Source organism: Trichomycterus rosablanca, chromosome 9 (assembly GCF_030014385.1).
Source record: "Trichomycterus rosablanca isolate fTriRos1 chromosome 9, fTriRos1.hap1, whole genome shotgun sequence".
NCBI lineage: Eukaryota > Metazoa > Chordata > Actinopteri > Siluriformes > Trichomycteridae > Trichomycterus > Trichomycterus rosablanca.
In genome coordinates this window covers 8,627,022-8,648,142 of record NC_085996.1, presented here as the reverse complement: position 1 = coordinate 8,648,142, position 21,121 = coordinate 8,627,022, and the positions used below count along the sequence as shown (strand labels likewise).

The 21,121-nt window shown below is 38.2% G+C and overlaps 1 protein-coding gene across 1 annotated transcript in view; it reads right to left on the bottom strand.

Moving 5' to 3' along the window:
* The window catches only part of LOC134320439 (exostosin-1), a 148,562-nt gene extending 131,626 nt beyond the window's left edge, over positions 1-16,936 (bottom strand). The window contains exon 1 of the mRNA XM_063001822.1: positions 16,023-16,936. Within this exon, the coding sequence (XP_062857892.1) occupies positions 16,023-16,936 (914 nt within the window). The remainder of the gene's footprint in view (positions 1-16,022) is intronic.
* Positions 16,937-21,121: the final 4,185 nt, after the last annotated feature.

Genomic DNA, 21,121 nt, shown 5'->3' with positions numbered 1-21,121 from the left:
CTTTTTGACCTGTTTGCCATGGCACATCTGCTGTGACAACTTACGGTGTGACATTTCAAGAATATGTGTGTGTGTGTGTGTGTGTAAAAGAGTGAGAAAGTAAGGGTAAATGTGTGAAAGAAAGACAGTTTGGCAGTAGGCAGAAGAGCCACGTCCTCTAATCGCTAAAATGCTAAATTTTCTCTCTTGCACACACACACACACACACTGTTACTATCTTACCTAGAACACATTGGTTATCTTACCTACAGCACATTACTTTTCACTCTAAAATACAGGGGGGCAAAAACCCTTGTCTGTGGCTTTTTTGTGCTCTTTAAATTGACGAGTGTTTGATAAGTGCTTTAGTTTAAAGGAAGGCCAAGACCAACTGACACAAACTCTGTTTTACAAGCACAGTACCTGAGAAAAAAAATCAAGCATTCCAGTGGCACAGCACTAAATTATGCTAGACCACTACCGCTGAGATCCAGGGTTCAAACCCTGTGGTGATATTGGATAGTCGGGGTCTACATACAGACATGGCTGGCTGTATGTTTCGATTGACTGGATGTTTTGATTCATATTGTAGGCTGACACAAAGTAATGGGACAGTTCTAATTTTATATTGATTAATATTCATAGACCATGGTATTTTAATAAGGGTTTTTTAATGTTATATATATTTATTTGAAATGACATATTCAGATGAACATTTGAGGCAGAATTGCACAACTACACATCAGCCTCCACCACTGCTGAAATATAAAAGCCTACAGGACCAAAAAAAGAGGTTTTCATACACTCAGTAGATTGTGTTGTTTTAAAGAGCTCAATGACTTTCTTCATGGCACTGTCATAAGATGCCACAATTCTGAGTCAGATTGTCAACTTACTGCCCTGCAACTGTAAGTGCTGTTATTGTGATGATATGAAGAAGCAATGACGGCTTAGTTGTAAACTGTGCTTAACAAACAAAACAGAAAGAGAACAAGAGGTCCTAAAAATGAGGTCTGTCCTTTGATTGCAACACTCACAGCCTCTGAACACAAAAGTGTTATTTTCAGGAGTTCAAAATCAAAACCTGGAGAGGTGTGAAGCAAACTACTGCTGTTAGACTTGTTCTAAACTAGTCCAAACAAATCTGGGTTATGCAGAGGCCAATAGAAAACACGCTAAACAAGAATTAATAGAAATAGTTTAGTAGAAATAGTTTAGTTAGTAGAAATGTAGTAGCAAACCTTCTTAGTAGTAAAACGAATGAAGGAAAAGCACACTGGCATCAGGGTTGAGTGACATAAGTGTTTATATACCTGCTCAAGCCTTTCATAAACACCAGAAAGAAAAAGTTCTTCAAGTCTTCATTTATTCAACAATCCTATTCTCTCTCTCTCTCTCTCTCTCTCTCTCACACACACATATGCTCTCTGCCGAGTCATTATACTTAAAGGAAGGACTTAATCAATGCAGGTAATTAGCTCACAGACCAGTTTCCTCCTAAGGACTACACTAAGTTTGGGTTTCACTGATCGGAGAGGTTTTCTCTGTTCAATGTTTAATTACAAAACTCTTCACACAAAAAACACACACCTATTATTGCTTCTCATATATTTTAAATCTAGCTGGTCCCTCCTGTCTGCCATTTCAGCCTTTAGTTTTGTGACAATTCTTTCCACCTGCTGCCCGAGTGGAATACGCTATCCCACCATTGTGGAGAGTTCCCTCCGTACAAGGTTTGGATTTCTGGCTGGTGTAAAAGAGGTGGTTGGCAAATGTACACAAGTCTGAGGTGGCAGGTCTAGTCTGCAGCCCTCACCAGCCAGCATGGGGGTGGTGCAAGTGGCAGAGGATTTGTAATAAGTAATTAAAAATGCTTACATTGGAGATAATTGGTAAGAAGGGTGAAACAAGCCTTTCCAATAGATTTTGCAACATAAAGAAGGCATTCACTATATTACTGAGGTCAGATAGGCAGAAGGCAGTTTGAAACTTGTTAGTAAGTGGTGCATCCAAGAAAAGGTTACATTTACAAGCTCCAGAACTTATTCTCCATTCAAATCAAGGCCATTCTGGGAGCTTGTTTGGTTTTACAGCTGAGCCATTGTTGCTTGTAGAGATTTCTTCATGATAACAGTGATAACAGTACTTCAAGCTGCCAAGGCAGCTTTAGCAGGAGAGAAATGTAATTAATTGACACTGGTGTTTTAAGGGCCAATTAGTTTTTCAGTTCGATCAATTTGACTGCCAGTGTTTGTCTATGAATATTCCATGGTTATGAGTGCGAGTTCATAAACTGGTTAACGATACGTGTGGCTGAAATAGCTCAGTGCAGAACAGGTGGTTCGGTTTCATATTTTTATTGGTATTCGTGAAAGAATCTGTCTGTGTTAATCTTGGTTTTTATTTGTATACTCTGGTTTCCTCTTAAAACTTGCAGAAGGTGGCCTGGCTGTCTAAATAGTTCCTAGGTGTAGGTAAGTAAATAAGTCAAATGTGTGTCTGTCACCTGTTGATGGATTGGCATCCGGTTCAGGGTGTGTTCCTGTCCTGCACCCAGTGTTTCCAGGAAACTATGGACCTACCGCATCCCTGACTGGAATAAAGTAGTTAGTAATGAATGAATGATACAGTTGCACAATTCACTTGTTCGATTGGGGTGTTTATGTTCATTTATTATTTATTACACAAAATGTGCTGTAGAAGGAGACGTGCACTGTATCGTATTGATGTTGATGTGTGTGGACAAAAGTCATTATCACATTCCTACTGGGCTGAACAGAAAACAAAGAAGTGTTAATTACATTATTTGCATTAATTCCGAGGTGTGTTTAGAAAGGAAGAGATTTACTGTTACAGTCTGAGGTAGAGCATCCACACACACACACACACACACACACACACACACACACATGGCTGGTGGTAGTGTAGTAGCTAAAGGCATGCAGTATGTGAGCTATAAGAGACCATTAGTACAGATTCCATCAGCCTCCCAGAGGCAGACCATATGCTCAAAGACAATCATCACTCTTACACACACACACACACAAACACTGTAAACACTTACTCCGACATCCGAGACTGGAGCCATTTGTATCAAACTACACTCATGGCACTGACAATGCAGCTCACTTCATTTCATACCCAATTTCCCTCCCTAATTTACACATGTCCGATTGGTTCTGTGCACGTCTCTTTTGGTATTTGCTCTTACCGGAGAAATCATTTTCAGTTTGATAACAGACAATAGTTATGATTAATAAAGTACATTTTTTATCAGGTTGCAGGTGTAACGTTACACTTAGTTTGTTAGAGATTTGTTGTGTATTGACTATGAACACTGTCCCAACCTTCCATAAATAAATAAACTTCATTATATTTTTTATGTTAGCAAAAAGGTTTGTATTATTACTGGTAAAATCTAATGTTATGTGTTCTACAGTGGTAATAATCTTAATGTAAAGAAAATCTTTTATAAAATCGAATGTCAAAGCCAGACCCAGCAAATTGCTGCAAATCGAAACATAGCCTGACTGTAAGATTTTTATATTTTGTCCTTTAGTTCCTCGTGTAGAAAGAGCTGATAAAGAAATGCAGGTTCAAGTGTCACATTGTACTTATGATGCTGAATTGATTTATCTATTAAATTAAAAAAAGGTTTTTTCTTTCCTTCTCATATAACTTGTTTAGTGGTTCTACTCTAAAGACCAGAAATATTGTACTTTTCTTGAGACGTCTTTGACTGGTCCCTTCAGCAGAATCACTCCCAGTAGAATGAGCACCAAAGTCTTTCTAGTCCTCCTGCCAGTGAAAGAATAAAAGCTACCAACCAGGTTGTACCAAGATGATGCAGAGTGTATACACAATGTGAGTCAAAAAGGGACCCTTGTAGCTTTGCCCATAACTTTGGCAAACGTTGATTTTTTTGTTGCATTCAAAATTTAATAAAGTAATAAAGTGATTATTATATAGCCCACCACACCCTGTAGCATGTAGCTGCAATACATTGTGAAATGATCGTTTCCACAAACAATATTTTTATATTAATGATAAATGACAAGGAAGGATAATACCTGATAGTTATAACCTAGAGGATTTATGCAGAAAATGAAGGCCATTAGCTCCATTTATTCCATCATCTAAAAAGATAATAGTTTGTTTTGTATAGGTTAGGGTTAATATTTCAGGTCTACCTTAAATATTGAACTTAAGTAAATGAATTGATCAAATCTAAAGCTGGTTTTGTTTCCGAAACTGGCTCACAATTCTTCATCTCTGTACCAGTCCATTGTTAAGCTTGTTTATGAAGAAACTTGTCAGAAATGTGTTACCAGCAGCAGGCTTGACACAGAAATGCCCATTTCCAGTTTCCTCAAAACCTCCAGACAGCTGTGATGTGTTTTGCTTTGTTAGCAGGTAAAGCTTTGAGTTTCTCCAGTTTTTGTAAACCACCACTTTGTCAGTGTTTGGAACAAAGTCTAATTGGAAAAAAGAATAGGAAATAAAATGGAATGAAATAAAAAAACTCCCCAGCTTTGCAATGGCTTGCTTACTTTTACCAATAAATAAATGAATTAATGAATATATAAATGGAACTTTTCTCTTGTCGCTGCTGCCACTCCAACCAAGGAGACCCAACGCTGTCAAGAGCTCAACATCTCAGCAAGGGTGGCCTAGTTTTAACTTTGCGCCACCCGAGCATAAGTAAAACATGAATAAAACATATAACCAGGGAAAGTGTTATGACCCAAGTAGGACTCTACTAACCATTATATATTGATTAACACTATTGATAACATCATTAAGACACCAGATTCTAACTAGCCACCATTATTCTATAGCTCTAAGCTTGTCAGTTAATGCTTAACCATTAACTAATAATGCCAGTAATGTGTTAAAGAGTTTGAGAAAGTTTGCATCTAGTCCATGTTATACTCCTGAAAGAGCACATGTGTGTTTGAGCGAGTGGCTTTGTTCTATGATTGTCACGTTGTGTATTCTCCAGCTGGGCCTTGTTTTCAGCTTTGTTATTCGGAGGGCGTCTAAACACACTGCTCGCCATCTGTTACAACACACAACGACACACACACACACACACACACACACACACAATTAACTACCAATCCACTGTGTCATCAAATTCTTTAAGGGCATACGACCTGAAAATGCAGGATAGATTCCTTCTACAGTGACTGGTTGTGTGTGTACGTGTGTGTATGTGGATGTGTGTGTGCCAATACATCTTAAGAATTAGTTGCAATTTGATTACTATACCTACCTGTCATATAATAGCCAGCCGTATGTACACGGTTATTGTTTTAACATGGAATTTGTTATTAGAAATGGACCACATATAAGATTTATTTATTTTTAATTCTGTCTACTTATTTTCTTTTTCTCCCAATCTCCATTTCATCCACTGTTTCAGACCCAACCCGTACCTACCACATGTTTCACGTGTACCACGTTTCTTTTCACCTGCCAGAGTTTACACAGGGATCAGTATCCATCCTTCAGTCTTCATTTTTCACAATCACTGTGCAGGAGCCTGTGTAAGCAGTAATGAGGAATCCCTTCAACCATCAGTCTCGACAGATACAGTCAATCGTGTCCATGTAGATATCCCTCCGTTCAATAGCACAGCTGAGATTCAAACCTGAATGTCAGCAGTAGCACTAGCACATCACCCAAGTGCTGAGAAGTTTTATTTAACATAACTAAATTACTTGTTGATAAGATACAGACACTAAAATGTTAAAAACACCCATACTTGGTAAATGTTCCCATATTTAAGGGGTCACCACAGTGAATCATTCTGGTCTGCATACCTGATTTGGCACAGTTTTTTTTCTCTTTAATGTTTTACTACTGCTGTTTATCTGCCAGATATTGCAAAAATAAACATGTAGCACTAAAAACATTTTCAATCGATGCATAGTACTTTCAGCTGCTAATGATCTCACTGCATGTGTTTTCTCATTGTATTTCACACACTATATGCTAAGCAGCTAAATGATTGTGCACCTGTTTACCAAGTTTCTTAGTCACTGAAAATAAATGTTGCAGCATTAGGCAATCAATCATGGATTTTTTTTTCATGTAGCGTTCCTGCACAGACCTCCTTGTCTTCATGTTACAATAATCAATTTCACCCATTTTCCAACTCTGGAGGGTGAGATTGATAAAAGAGAGGTATAATGGTCAAAACAGACAGAATTGAATTACACAGCATGAGAAACAAGAGATCAGATAGTGCTAGTTCTCTCTATTAAATCTCATTTTATAAAACCTTATTGTCCAGCAGGTCTACAGTAAAACTGAATGTAGAACTGTTTCATTTTTATTAACTGCATTATCCTAGTCAGGGTTGGGAAACCCTGGATGCAGGGGAGGAATACCCTAGACAGGGCGCCAATCCATTGCAGGGCTTCGGCCACACCCCCCCTCAGATGTGGTCAATCTGATCTGTGTAGACACCGGGCTGGTCGATAGCACCCCTGAGATTTGAACGATCTCTGTGATTGAAGGCAAAATTAATGGACCACTGCGCCACCCATCCACAAAAAAACTAATGTAAAATAGAATAGTTTAAACCTTCCTTGTGATCTAGTCAATATTATTAAAAAGTTAAGCTGGTTCTATCTGTAAGTGTATTTCTGCTTTGGGCACAGTGTTTCCAGATTGGCTCTGGACCCACCATGACTACTTGATTGTCAGCTGTATTTTTTTTTTTCAAAGATGTCACATTTTGAACTCCTCAAATACTCCACCATTAGTACAGATGCCTCCAAACAACAGAGGTCACAATTGTGCAGCTGAAATAGGCAATGTGAGACTTACTTAATAAACTTGTGGGTTGTCGGTTAACCATTGATAAATGACAATTGGTTATTGGTTAAGAAATATGTATTTATTTATTCATATCTATAAAATATTAACATTTTAGTATTTAATGTAGTTGATTGCCATTCACACCACTACTATCAATCCAGTACCTACTACAGTAGCAGGTTCATTGTAAATACAGTGATATAAATACACGGCTGCAGTTAAACAATCTACCTGCTGACAGGATTGGTGAAAGGTCAAATTAAATTAAACCAAAGAAAGTCTGACTCCCGCTGATCGATGACCAAGTCATGGTAAATATCAGCCAAGCTGTAATGAATACCACATTCACATTTGCAGCCAGAGAATTCTGGGAAAGACAGTATTGATGTGGCAGTAAATCGAGTTTTTGTAAGAATGTATGCCAGGCCTCAGAAACGAGACAGCCTACGCTGCTGGATATTTATCAAAATGAAAAGCAGAGACTTTACCAAATGCTGACCATGCTTCTTCTGGGTGCTTTTTCATAATTAGGGTTAGTGGGTACAATTAATTTTGGCCAGACTTATGAATCTGTATTATGTGGTGTGAGGGGCTGCAGTAATGAATAAACAGCACATGATTACAGAATGCTTCCTAGCACAAGTCTATAAACAAACACACGATCAAAACAAAAACAACATCAACATGTAAAATAGTAATCATGATTCATTACAGCATTAGTGATTTGTAGAGGGTTTTGAACAACAAGATATTTAAAACAACAGAGGGCTCTTATAGTTTGGCACCATACACCAAATTATAATACAGATTTACTGAATTTTTAACATCTTAGAATTAAGATGAGGACAATTAAAGAATTTAATCTAATTGGTTAGAGCTAGGTTGTCAAATATATAGCCTAGAAATTCAGGAATACTTAGAAAAACCTCATCACTGACTGTAATACAAACCACAGATACCATACATTACAGACATCTAAAAAAGCTAAGAAACTTTTCTGGAATCAAGCTCCTCTAAGATTGTTTTGGAAATAATGGTTGTCATCAACACAAGTTCGAAAGCAAACATCTCTCATGGTATGAAGTTAGTATGTCAGTGTCAATGGCATGATGCTGAACTTGCATATCGTCACTGTCCGATGAAAAACACGTATCTCCAAAAACTGGCGACATTTAGATACAATTCAGCACAGAAATAAAAGTATATCTTTATCAGGTCGTCAGTCCGTCCGTTTCATATGTAAAATGGACTTACGTGTACAAATATAAATCATGTTTACAACCATGCAATTGAATAACCTGAATAAACTGTATACGTAGATCAAACATTACACATTTCTCAAACAGTACCGGAGGGGAAGGAGGAGGAGATAAGCGGTTTGATGGACAGGTCTAGCAGCCAATGGAGATACTCATTAAAGAGATTGTGTGATTTTTCATCTTTTCATTGGTTATTTTGATATTCGCTGCTATGGACAGACAGAGATTTACACCTACAATTAACACATGTAAAACAGCGACGATATATAACCCATTGTAGTGGTAAAGTGAACTCTAATAATGGCAGTTTGACAACCCTGTGTTAGAAGATTCAAGTTTTTTTTGTTCAAGCTATAAATAATGTCCAGTGTGTAAGTCTGGATAGGTAAAAACACGCTATTTACATAGAATAGAATGCCTTTATTTGTCTAAATTCTTTCTTCACATATACTAGCTTGTTTAGAAGCTGGGGTTAGAGCACAGGGTCAGCCATTGTACGGCACCCCTGGAGCAGAGCGGGTTAAGGGCCTTGTTTAAGGGCCCAACAGTGGCTGAATGGCAGAGCTGGGATTTGAACTCTCAAACTTTCGATTGATAGCCCAAAGCTCTACCCACTAGGCTACCACTAACCTTTTTATACTCAAAAAGGTTAACCTGGATTGGTCAGTTTATAAGCTGGGACTTTTAATTGTGTAGAATATTCAGACTCATACTGATTGCTCTGTGATGCTACTTAAAGGCTTCACTGGCAGTAAATTACTCTAATTCAATCATACGAGTGAGCACTTGAGGGTTAATACACCAAAACCAAAGCTAGGCTTATTTTACACTGACTTCGAAGGTACAGGTAAATGTCATTATCCAGCCTGCATCTAACACTAATAAGCAATTTAGAGTCAGAACCAACCATGGTGGGTATTTAGACATCACCTTCATCACTTTTATATCTCTAGCTGAACTCATTACTGCACTAATTGTGCTCGGACTGAGTAGGTCAGTCAATAACATTACAGTATCACTGGAACTAAGAAAATTCCCCAGAAATTTTAGGCCACATAAACAGTCCCTAACTTAACCTATAGCTCATTTATTTTTAGAAAAACCTTTACATGACCTGGCCTTTGTACGTTTGGTTGACGTACGTTCGGTTGACTTATGTAAGCTGTAACTAATCACACATATTGAGTCTGGACTAGCCACTGACTGTGCTTTAACAGAGACACAGATTCATAACCGGCTATAAAATCATCCACCATAAAGCTGTCAAAAAGTCCAGAAATATGTATTAGTTTGTAAAGTTTGTGGGTTGCCAATAATATGACAGAAACTGCTGAGATTGTTGCAGCTGTTTTCCTTCTCTGACTGAAAGGCTTCATTTCACATGAAAATAAAACTTTCACAAATTGGAGTGAGGTTTCGAATCATGCAATGTGTTGAAACAGATGTAAGTTTCCTAACACATTATGATTTAAATATTTAGAATAGGGTGTTTGGGAGGCGCAGCGGTCTATTATGCTATCCCACTACAGCTGAGAACCAGGATCGAATCTCAGCAGTGCTATCGGTCAGCCGGCTGTCTACACAGACATGACTGGCTATGTCTGAGAAAGGAGAACAAAGCAATGCATTGGATTGGTGCCCTGTTCAGGGTGGCTTCCTGCCTGTGTTTCTTTGTGTGCCACCAGAGCATCTGCCATTATTATTATTTGCTTAGTTACTTTTGAATTGCACTTTTCTACTAGATAATGAATAGAAAATAGAGCCGTGATAAATATGTACCCTAATTACACCATTTCAGGGTGTAATAACCATAACAATCAGTATTTGACAAACAGAAGATAAAAAATCAGAGGACTAAAGACATTTTAATTCAGAAAATACAGACGCAGCCACAACTTATTCGGTATTTGGTCTCAATGGCACAAAACTGCGCCTCCAACAAGTATGTTACTTGTTCTACTTGTTCTACTAGATCACCAATCTTAAGTCATGACCAAAGAATTATTTATGATCCAAGATTTCTGTCTGCCAGAGGAAAGTTGGCACATAACATAGAGTATAAGGCTCATTTACTTGGTCTGTCAAAAATGCACTGATGCCATTTATTTTAATTAAAACGATGCTTAGACAGATCAAACGCACTGACGCATGGCCACGCAGCAAAATTATGCTTCATCATTCTTAAAAAAATATACCAGGTTTGAACTTTTGACAGAATGCAACTCTGTCTTTATGCATTAGCCCATCAAACACAAACTCATTCATTTAATCCAGTAAAGAAAATAAGATAAATAAGCTCTCAACTAAATCTGCCAAATGCAGCCGCAAAAATCAATTTTCACTCAACGCAACATTAAACTAAGTATAAAATAACAGGTTAGAGTTTGAACCAGTATTTTTATTTTGGGATACAGACATGCCTTTTTTACCGACCTAAACAGTGTGCTATTGTTAGTTCTCTAATCCAGTTTACTGAAAAGCTGTTATCTTATGAGCAACTATGGCTGTGTCCCAATCCACATCTGTTGTACTAAATACATGATAAATTAATACCTGACTATAAGCTTGTTGGACAGCCCCTTTAAAAACAAATGGCATTTTCAGTCATAACAATGACCACTCTTCTGAGAAATCTTCTCACAAGACTTTTGAGTATGTCTGTGGGAATCTTTGCTCATTCAGTCATAAGAGCATTTGTATGGCTGGGCACTGATGTTGGTCAAGAAAGCTTCAGTTGATGTTCCATTTTATTCCAAATCTGTCCAGTGGGCTCTGTGCAGTCTACAGGAGTTTCATTGAATCAAGCTTTTCATTGAATCAAGCACAGTAATGCTGGAACAGGAAAGGGCCTTCCCTAAACTATTAGAGCAAATTTTAAAAGCATATAATTTTCTTTTTATAACTGATTTAGTACACGTTAGCAATTGTTGTGGCAAAACTACATGAATTAAAAACTTAAAGGGTGTCTCAATACTTTTGTCCTTTTAGTGTATCAGCAACGCACATCAGTGTGTTTTCTGATGGGTGCAGGAATGTCCATGTAAACGCGGCTCAGCCAATTTAATGAGGCACGGCTAAGCACAAACTACAAACATGATCTCAGTTAGTACCAGCTTGTTTTACATTAATTCAAACCAAAACAGAGTCTGTTAAATGTTGTAAGTTCTTCTAGCTACAGCAAACGGAGACAGGAACAAACAGAATGTAGCCTTTTACAAATGCTGCCTCTGCAAGTGTTGTGTTTCCTCCGAGTCCAGAGTACGAATATGAAACCAGCTTATCTCGAGCTGGGAACGAACACATCCTGTTGGTGGCAACAGAACTAAACTACAAGGTAGAAATATCAGAGGTAAGCACATGATTTATTCATATCAGAGATCAATACTGCCACAAGCAGCTCTGTCATGTTCCCCCTCCACGTCTGGTTGTCATCAATCTCAGCTGACCAACAGGGCTCCGATATTGCATTTCTCATTTAAGAAAAAAATAGAAAAGGATCTTGAGGTTGACTCAAAGCGTTCTGTACAGAAAGAAAAGAGAGACAAGCAGCCATGGACGTAAATCACCAAAATCCTCTTTGTTTAAAACAAAATCACCAATTTTTATTACTAAAAAATGTTTTAAACAAGATTTGTTGCTTATTTGTAAATACAAAAGCAAGAAAACTTTGTTAGTAATTTTGAAGTAGATATGCTATATAGCCAAAAGTATTTGGACACCCGACTATAAGCTTGTTGGACATCCTATTTCAAAACAAAGGATATTATTAAAATAGAGAGATCTCTTTGTGATCCTTTCAGCCACTCTTCTTTATAGGCTTTTCACACAACTCTAGGTATGTCTGTAGGAATTTGTGCCAGTTCAGTCAACTGATGTTGGTCAAGAAAGCCTCAACGGATGTTCCAGTTTATTTTAAAGCTGTTCAGTGGGGCTGAGGTCAGGGCTCTGTGTTAACCAAGCTTTTTTTATAATGTCTTTATAGAGCTTGGTTTGTGCACATGGGTACAGTCATGCTGGAACAGGAAATGTCCTTCCCTAAACTGTACATTTTTTACACCTGTTAATTGTTGTGGTTAAAACACATGGATTCAAAAATTGGAATGGGTGTCTTAATACTTTTGTCCATACAGTGTACATGCACTGAATGTAAAGAGTAAACACTTGTTTTTCCCCCACTACATATGCAGAATTAATACATTAGTAATTAAATTAAATCACATGCTATCATTAAGGCAGTCTTGCCAAATTTTTCCACACACCCACACACATTCACAGTCCCTCCGGTTGGGAAGTGTGTTAACTAAAATGTCAATCAAACCCAGTAGACCACCTGCTGCAAACCACTACACACACTGTCAAGTGTGTCATTCCACACATTTACATAAAGCAATAATAATATTCCATCATTATACCCTCACACACACACACACACAGCAGAAATTAAAAACTCCAGAGTTTTGACAAGCGGCATGATGGCACAGCCAGTACAGTGGATGCTGCACAGCTCCAGAGTCCTGAAGATTTTACACCTCCATTTATAAAGGAATTCAGTCTTAAGAGACAATGAATGCATTTCATCAGCAGGGTCGGGTCACTTTCCTTCCTTCTTCAATTCCTTTCTGTCCTGCAGCCACAAATGAACAGGGATTTGACAAAGATATGTGACGGGGGTCTATATCACACCTCTCATTGACTGAGTCGCTTGATAATGAAATCGACCATCAACTCGCGAGTGTGTGAGTGTGTGTTTAACAGTGAGTGTGTGCTTTTCCCAGCAGAATTATGGGAGTCTCATATTTAATCCAGCAGCACAGCAGGAAATGTGTGGTGTTTAAGGGATGCTTTCCTCCGGCCTTCAGCAACTACTTCATTTAACAGAGAGACAATTATTGACTGTGCTGCCATTTTGCAATCCTTTTTAATTTATTTAAACTAATTGTGAGCTGGTCAAGACCTCTGGCTTTAATTTGCAGGCTGGCAGATCATATTTTACCTCACCAGTATTTAAACCAAATATTCTCCTCTTAAAGCGTGCTAATGGCCTCTAAATTAAAAATAAGTGTAAGTTATGTTTTACTGTCTTAAGGATAATACATGTGAAGGGAGTTTAGCTTGGTCATTGTTGTTCAAACTGTAAGCTGAGTCTACTACTGAGTCTACTATTTGACTGTAGGCTAAGGGAGACGGGGGAGCAAAAAACATACTGGACTTTTTTTTAAATAAAAAAAACTTTTAAATTGTGTAACAATAGTCTTCAGCAAAAAAACTAAAAACAGTGGGTGCAAGGATAAAAGCTGGAAAAACAAGACCCTGAAGCCATGAGACACCCACACTATCAAGTGCACCACCATGCATCTTAAAAATACTGTATTACAAGCATCAGTAGAAGCAAACCAAAAAGTTTTATTGATTTATTGCACAGAGAATAGTATTTCCATGCTAAAAGTAACAAATCAATGACAAACTCTACACAAGTGTGGACAAATCATAGATTTAACAGTTACTTCACAGGGCAAGTCAATCCTCCTGAAGGGGCACAGCATAAAAATAACCACCCATGCCCTGAAACTTGAATAAATTAATACATTTATATAGTGTATTATTATTATTAATTGCCATCAAATCAATTCCGACTCCTGGTGGCCATATGTACAGTGTTTCTTCAGAACATTCTGTCTTCTGTATGGGTCTCCAGTCATCTTAATGGCTTATTCATTGTTCTTCTAATTGTATCCATCCATCTTGTTGCTGGTCATGTTCTTCCTATTTTAACTTCAACTCTTCCAAGCATAATTATCCGATTTCGGTTATCTGGTCTTTGTCTTATCTTTGTTTAGGAAGACAAATGGTTACAGCTGAAGATACATTTCCTTCATTCTTGTCCTGCTGGTCTGTGTCGTACCTCCTGACTGCTGGATCCTTTGCTGTTAATAATTGATCCAAGCAGGTAAAAGCTTTCATCACTTTAACATCTTCTCTGTTAATGGTAAAGTTAGTGCTTTTTCCTGTTGTCATACTTCATGTGGACTGACTGCTTTAAATTACACCTAAGTGTGCGTAGTGTAGTGACTGAGCAAGTATGTGATGCCATGCTGTGAACAAAGTGTGTCTCACTGGCTTCAGGCCCACTTTGACCCTAACCAGGATTAAACAGAGTAAATTACTTGATGAATGCATTCTATATAGAATTATGAAAATGTTATTACAAGATTTCGCAAATTATGGATGCAGAGAAGGTGCACCCTGTCCAAGAGGGACTGACTTTTCCAATACTGATAGGAGCTAACATGTTGAGACAGACACCTTGTAACAACAAGCCAGTCGGAAAGGCCAGTGACACAAATGTAATGCAAGAAGCCCAGGACATTGAGGGCCAGCTCTTCCCAGAGGGGACTAGAGCAAACAGGCCATTCCGAACATCCATAATGGATTAACAAGATTACGGGGCTTGTAGTTTGGTGTGAGACAGTGAGACTGTGCCTGAAAAGAATGTGTTTTGTGAAGCGCAACAAAAGCAATGCATCTCAATTCAGCTCGACTGCTGACACACCACACTCAGCTAACTGGAGAAGGTTTCTTGGCCTTGCTCAGAAAGAGAGGAGGATGGTTTTCTAGCCACTATATCATAGGAAAAAGCACTGCCCTGACAACAACAGTTGTAATGAAACTTACACAGCCTAAATGAGTTAATTTAACATGTTCCACTGGGTGTTCCTGATAGAGATTGGCGTTCAGAAACCAGTAAACAGTATGAAATAAAAGGCAGATAAAACACGGTGACTTCTTATATATGGTGTAAAACTCGCTGAAACACTTAAATCATTATTTTTTTTTGTACGCATGTAAACAGCTTCGGCTGATCTGCTTCACCTGAAAAGTTAATTGGTAACAAATATGCAATGCAACATTTAATGCACCCGCATATAAGTTATATTTAGATACATAGAGATTAACACCATTAGTCTGTTGTTTGCAAGATATCACACTGCATTAAAACAAACCTGCTATGCTAAGGTCCTTCCCCCACACAAACCAAGACTGGATATCAGGAAACAAGTAGGAAAAACCTTGATTACTGCAACACATATTACCTTTCGAGAATGTTTACCTCCCTATAAAGTCAATCCACAACAAAAGCCAAACATGAATTCTATTTTCAGGATTCAGATCTTTCTTATCAGACACTTCCAATTCACCATGCCACATCAGGTCTTGGCATCACATATGATCTTGTAACAGGAATACACATCTGGAGAAGATATTTCCAAACACTGGTAATTATCTGCAACAAAAGACTATGACCACAGGCTTCCTCTCCTGTAGCCTGTCAAACTCTGATGAGCATGTAATGAGTTTATTATTAATTAGAATCGTTAGTTTCACCTTTGCAACCCGAGCATTAACTCCAGTCTAGTCTTTATACTTTAAAAAGACAAAGTTCATTATTTAAGTACATGTAAGTGCCATTATCATTAACTGAAAAAGGATAAGCGGTATGTCATTTGACTGATCAGCAACAGCAAGCCTGTAATGAGTAGAACAAGGTCGACAAGTGCACAGAGAAGTGAGAAGTTTCTGCACCAAACATGTTCCTTACTTTGTAATAATCCTTGCTGTTAACACAATATTTTAATAATAATGTTAGTATGCAGTGTACACCCTGTTTAAGTCCAACACATTTAACTCCTGTTGTACAAGTTGTTAAATTGGCTTATTAATTTTTGTTAGTTCCTACCCAACATTAAGGCAGTTTTGCTCACATGATTCTTCGGCCTCCATAACACATTCACTTTACAACATCATGACATCTGGCTCTACAAGACTAGCAAGCACCCGGTAGCTGCACTGCAGAACCATCAGCGCATTCACTTGTTAAGTTGTGCAGCATTCAGCAAACCAGGTAACCAATCTCGGCAGACTCGAACCAGTAACAGATTTATATAAAAAAGGACTTACTTTGAGTATTCTTCATTGTCCTGATCACACCTGGCATCCTTATGCTTCTCCCAGTCCTTTCCATGTTTGCAGGTAGTCAGCAAAATCATATCTTCCCCATTATGAATATGGTACAAAGCATTCCTAGTTTCTGAGCCAATTCCTGTAAGATACCTCTTCCCTTTGAACACAAGATGGTATTTCCGTGCAGGTGGCACATTGTTCGATGTCAAGTAACCCTTTCCCCCACCTTTCTGAGAGTGGTCTTTGGAAAATAGAGGGATGGATACATCAAAATATGGCCTGAAGTTCTGCACATCGACGCTGGCCTTGGCCAACATGGCCTGGCCTATATCAAAACCCAAATCTTCAGCATAATCTGGCCATGATCCAGAGTACAGATTAAAGATGAGGTGGTTCCTGCCATCATTCCACAGTGGCAGGTTCTGGATCTGAGTCCGAACATCCTGGACATACTGTGGGGAAAGCCGGTCCCGATCCAATGTGTCTACGCTGACCACAAACAGACATGCCTCACTCGGGTCGCTCGTGAAGTAGCGCGAGTCCTCAAAGGCTGCCAGAACTTTTCTGTAGTTCTCAGAGATACCTGGACTTGCATCTGTCCTTAACGGGTACATGTAAACACGGAAGGCACCTTGGCACCGGCCAAAGTCGAAGCATGTTTCCATGCGACAGCGTCGGCTCTTGTACATGTTGTTTTGGATCTCCCGGTGCAGCAGTACCAGCGGCCCATCCTCTTCCGGCTCCTCCCAGTCCAGGTAAGAGTGCTCAATGTGCAGTGGAGGAGTCTGAAAATGCAGCTCATTTCTATGGGTTTGAAACTCTGTTTCAGCTGTTTGCAGTGTGCAGATGTACGCAAGCAGCATGGCACAGGCTGCTGCCAACACTAGCACGTAGCGCTTCTTGGCTTGCATGTGGACTGGCACGGAGAGGCTCAACGTGCCATGAAGACTCTCTTATTGGCGCTAGAGCATAGTGCCGGAATATGGGCCATCTACAATCACAAAAAGGCTCATTTAATAATCATTTACATTTTCGATGTTACATTTTGATACATAATCAACTAGGAATTAATTTAAAACCATTACATTTTGTGTATGAAATAAGTTTTTACGCATGTTACGCTTTCAGGTGGTAATAATTCAGAGCACAAAGTTACAAGCATCTAAATACTAATTCCATACCAACTATGAAAAAAATAATTCTGTCACCTGGGTCAGTGACCCAGTAAATAGAAAATTTTAATAGACATTTATTACACAGCCACAACCAGATTAATAACTTTGGGTCATATTACCTGACCCAGCCTATCAATTGAATGGTATGATTTTATAAAGGGTTTTATAAAGGGCTTGTTTGCTATATTAGAAAACTACGCCTGACATGAAGTGTCTTGAATGCTTTACTTACTTTTTTATTCCAAACTGATTTGCATCTACACATACAAGGACTATCCAACCAAATACCTGGTACCCTCCTGGTACCTTGTCTATCAGGGCCAGTTCTTGGCATAGGGAATATAGGGAGCCACTCTGCATAATCATAGAATGCTACCCAACCACAGAATGGAACTAGTACAAAACTGTTACAAAATTGTCCAGCCGAGATAGTTTACATATATCCAGTAAACTTGTGTTATTATGGATGGTGCAAGGAACTCAGCACTCCTTCCAATTGAACACATTACACATTAATGGTAGATAAGATCTCAAAAGCAGCACAACATGACATGTTATATTACTAACAATATTCCAAATATTAAATTACTAGTAGTGGGCAGGAAATTACAGGAAATTAGTGAACCCTGCAATAACACAGAAGAGAAAAGCTTTAAACAAACATCTGACCTGAATTAAATCTAATGTACAAGTAGGACAGAACTTAAAGTAGATAGATTATTAGAATTGCTGATCATACAAAGTGTTAGAATTGTCATAAGTATCAAAAGTGGTCAAAAAAGTCTTTTTACTAAACACTTTCCAAAAATTTTCCATTTCATTAATAAATAAATAAAAAAACAAACAAAAAAACACACTTTGGTTCTAACAGGTTTCAGCAGATTCGTGTTCTTTGACTGTTGTTTACTAAAACTTGAGAAATGAAATGTTTACTATAGAAGCACTTCTGTAAGTCGCTCTGGATAAGAGCGTCTGCTAAATGCTGAAAATGTAAATGTGTCCTGGCTGCATTTTTTTTTTGCATGCAGTTTCTGGGTAAACTGGATTTTTTAAAGGTTAGACAGATTGGAGATCTATTGGTAGAAATGTACAGTATTTCAATTTTTTTTATTACATTTCCTATTATGTTTGTATAAGATGCAAAGTTTTGCTATTATTAAGTATTTGTGTTAATGTGGATTTTTATGTTTCTTCAGTATAAAAGCTTTTCTGTCATGATATTACCAGATTATTAAACGTCTTCAGTGAACAAAAAAATGCAAAAAAATAAGCAAATACATTTTAGCTTATACATGATAAAATACTACAGCCTGAGAATTACTAAAGTGATAAGACGTACATGAAACCATACATAAATTAATAACAAACCCAGAGTTAGCAGTGTGATGGTGTGAGAAACTGATTTGAGCATTACCTTTGATTGAGAAGTTCTGTTTGCAGCCCAGCTGAAGCATTCTCTTCAAATATTCATTTGGTCATTTTCTTGTGAAAATGTCTGTGCTGGGTAAAATGCCAACAGTAAGCTCCATAATCCACACTGAATTCCATCACTTAGTAAGAGAGTGTCTTTTGTTCAGAGCATCTGGGTGGCTTTTGCAGGGTTTTCTGCAAAACGTGGCATCTGTGCAGATCTCTTCACTATTTTTCTGTGATTGCTTATTTTTACTTGGGAGGAACTTTCATCTAAAGTGCTGTACAACTGAGACGGGACTTGATATAAGCAACTACTTATGGGCTTAACAGTGGCTCTCTCAAAGTCCTGAAGTTGAACTCACAACCTTCTGGCAACATATCCAAGATAGCTTATTTCATCCATCTGAGGGATATTTCTGATCCAGCAGATGAACCTGAGGCACTTCTTTGACCAAACATTAGATCTTCAAACAAAAATCATTTAGTCATTAAGGAATCAGTTCTGAATTGGGTCCAGTCCTAATTGTTAACATAATGTTCTTTCTGTCTTCAGTTCTTCAGGCAGGGTTGCCAAACTTGGACTGACTTTTTCCACTTGTATCCAGACAACGTTTTGAGCATAAACCCTCAATTAATCTCCTTTTATACTGGTAAAACAGGCCCTTACATGATTAGTTAAAGGGGTGCAACTAATCCAGTCCATTAATATGAGTCATCTACAAAACCAAACTGGGCTTATGCAAATAAAAAAATCCTCCATTACAGCAAAGTGAAAATGGTAAACTGGTCCTGTCTTCATCTAAAAGACATGCATTTCTCCACTGATATATCCAGTCAGACGCAGTAAACTGTTTATGTCATGGTTCAACACTTCAATTAACTAAATCAGTAGTAACAAATCCAACCTGGAACTTTGCGACAGCTTGCTGTTGGTGACTGTCCATTTTAAAACCTCAGTTAAGCCCTCGATCCACAAGTAGTGTTGTGGAGATACACCCAGTTAAAGGGAACTTCTTATCTAGTACACCGAGTTCATTTCCACACACATCATTAAACTGGGTATCTCCAAACCAAACCTTCTTCTTTACACTATGAGGAATCATTATTAATTTACTACACCAAATTAGATTTTTTTGTTCAGTACTCCAAAAACCTCTATGGATCTTCTAGTCGTCAGGTAACAGTTCTGAAAAATATACTATATGTACTATATGTACTACAGGGGTGCTTCTAGTCCAGTGCAGTGATTTTAGACATTTTTACAACCTACCTGGTAATTAACAAATAAAAAATCATCACAAGTTTGTGTGGTTTTTAATACATTCATTTTTTAAATCTGAATGCAAATTTAGGGTGTTTGAAATGTTCTCATTTTAGCTTCTATCCAGATTGGACTGTTAGTTTTCGACAGCTTAAACCCTTAATTACTCTTCCTCATTAAATATCCAGGACAGGCTTCAAACCCATCACTGTACCCACTACCACCCTGACCAGGATAATAAGACTGATGAATCCAATTTAGATATGCTCGTAATCCAGTTCACTTTTCCATGAGGAAAAGAAGAAAGGCATTGCTTAATGTGTCTTAGTTTGTACCTGGCATCTCATTTACATCCAGACAGGTTGCCAGATTTTTATTCGGTTCTGTTGCAGAAGAAAAAGTCTCATTTAATTAACCAAACCCAACAAAACATTAAGACTTTTGTATTTAGTATTTATATTAAGGAAGTGCTTGCATGTCAGAAAACCCCAAAAATGTACAACCAGCATTTAATTCCTGATCCATTAATAAATACCCATGATAGGTGCTACCATAAAGAAATGACATGAATCTGCTCATGTAATCTAGTTACATCCAGACAAACTCGATGTAACTTTTACTAGTCTTGTAACAGATTAAAACCTTAATCCAGAGTAATCCACCCCAAACTCTGATGCCATTTCTTTTTGCCTTGGAATGATTTAAATAATTAAATGTGTGGTGAAAATCCCAGACTTGGCAACGCAATGAAACTTTGTGAGGTTGGTTCAGCTGGCTAAGTGAACTTGGTATTCAGCTCCTGGATTTGTTTTCCTCTTCTTCCCGACATTGAACCACCTGGAATCTTAAAACATCACCACACAACACTCAACACAACACACAACTCAACACCATCTACAATCCTCTCAGTGAAGAGTTTAGAATCCGGTCCCGCAGAGCATTTCCACAAGTTTAACCGACTCCTGATTCTTGTGACGAACGCGTGAGAATCCAGAAAGTTAGTTTAATGACTCGGACACCTGAACACGCCGGTTTCCTCCTGACAGTCAGTGAATGTTCTGTTATTAATCCAGTAAAATGGAGATGGAGGATTTACTCTGAGTTCTTTATCTCTCAGTGATGTTTCCCGCCTCTCTGTGACCGTTACAGACGCGCGCGGATGAAACAGAATCTCATTCTGAGCGCGAGCACAACAGTATCAGCAGCATCACTGCTTATGGAAAGCCAAACGCTCCAACAGCAGGGCT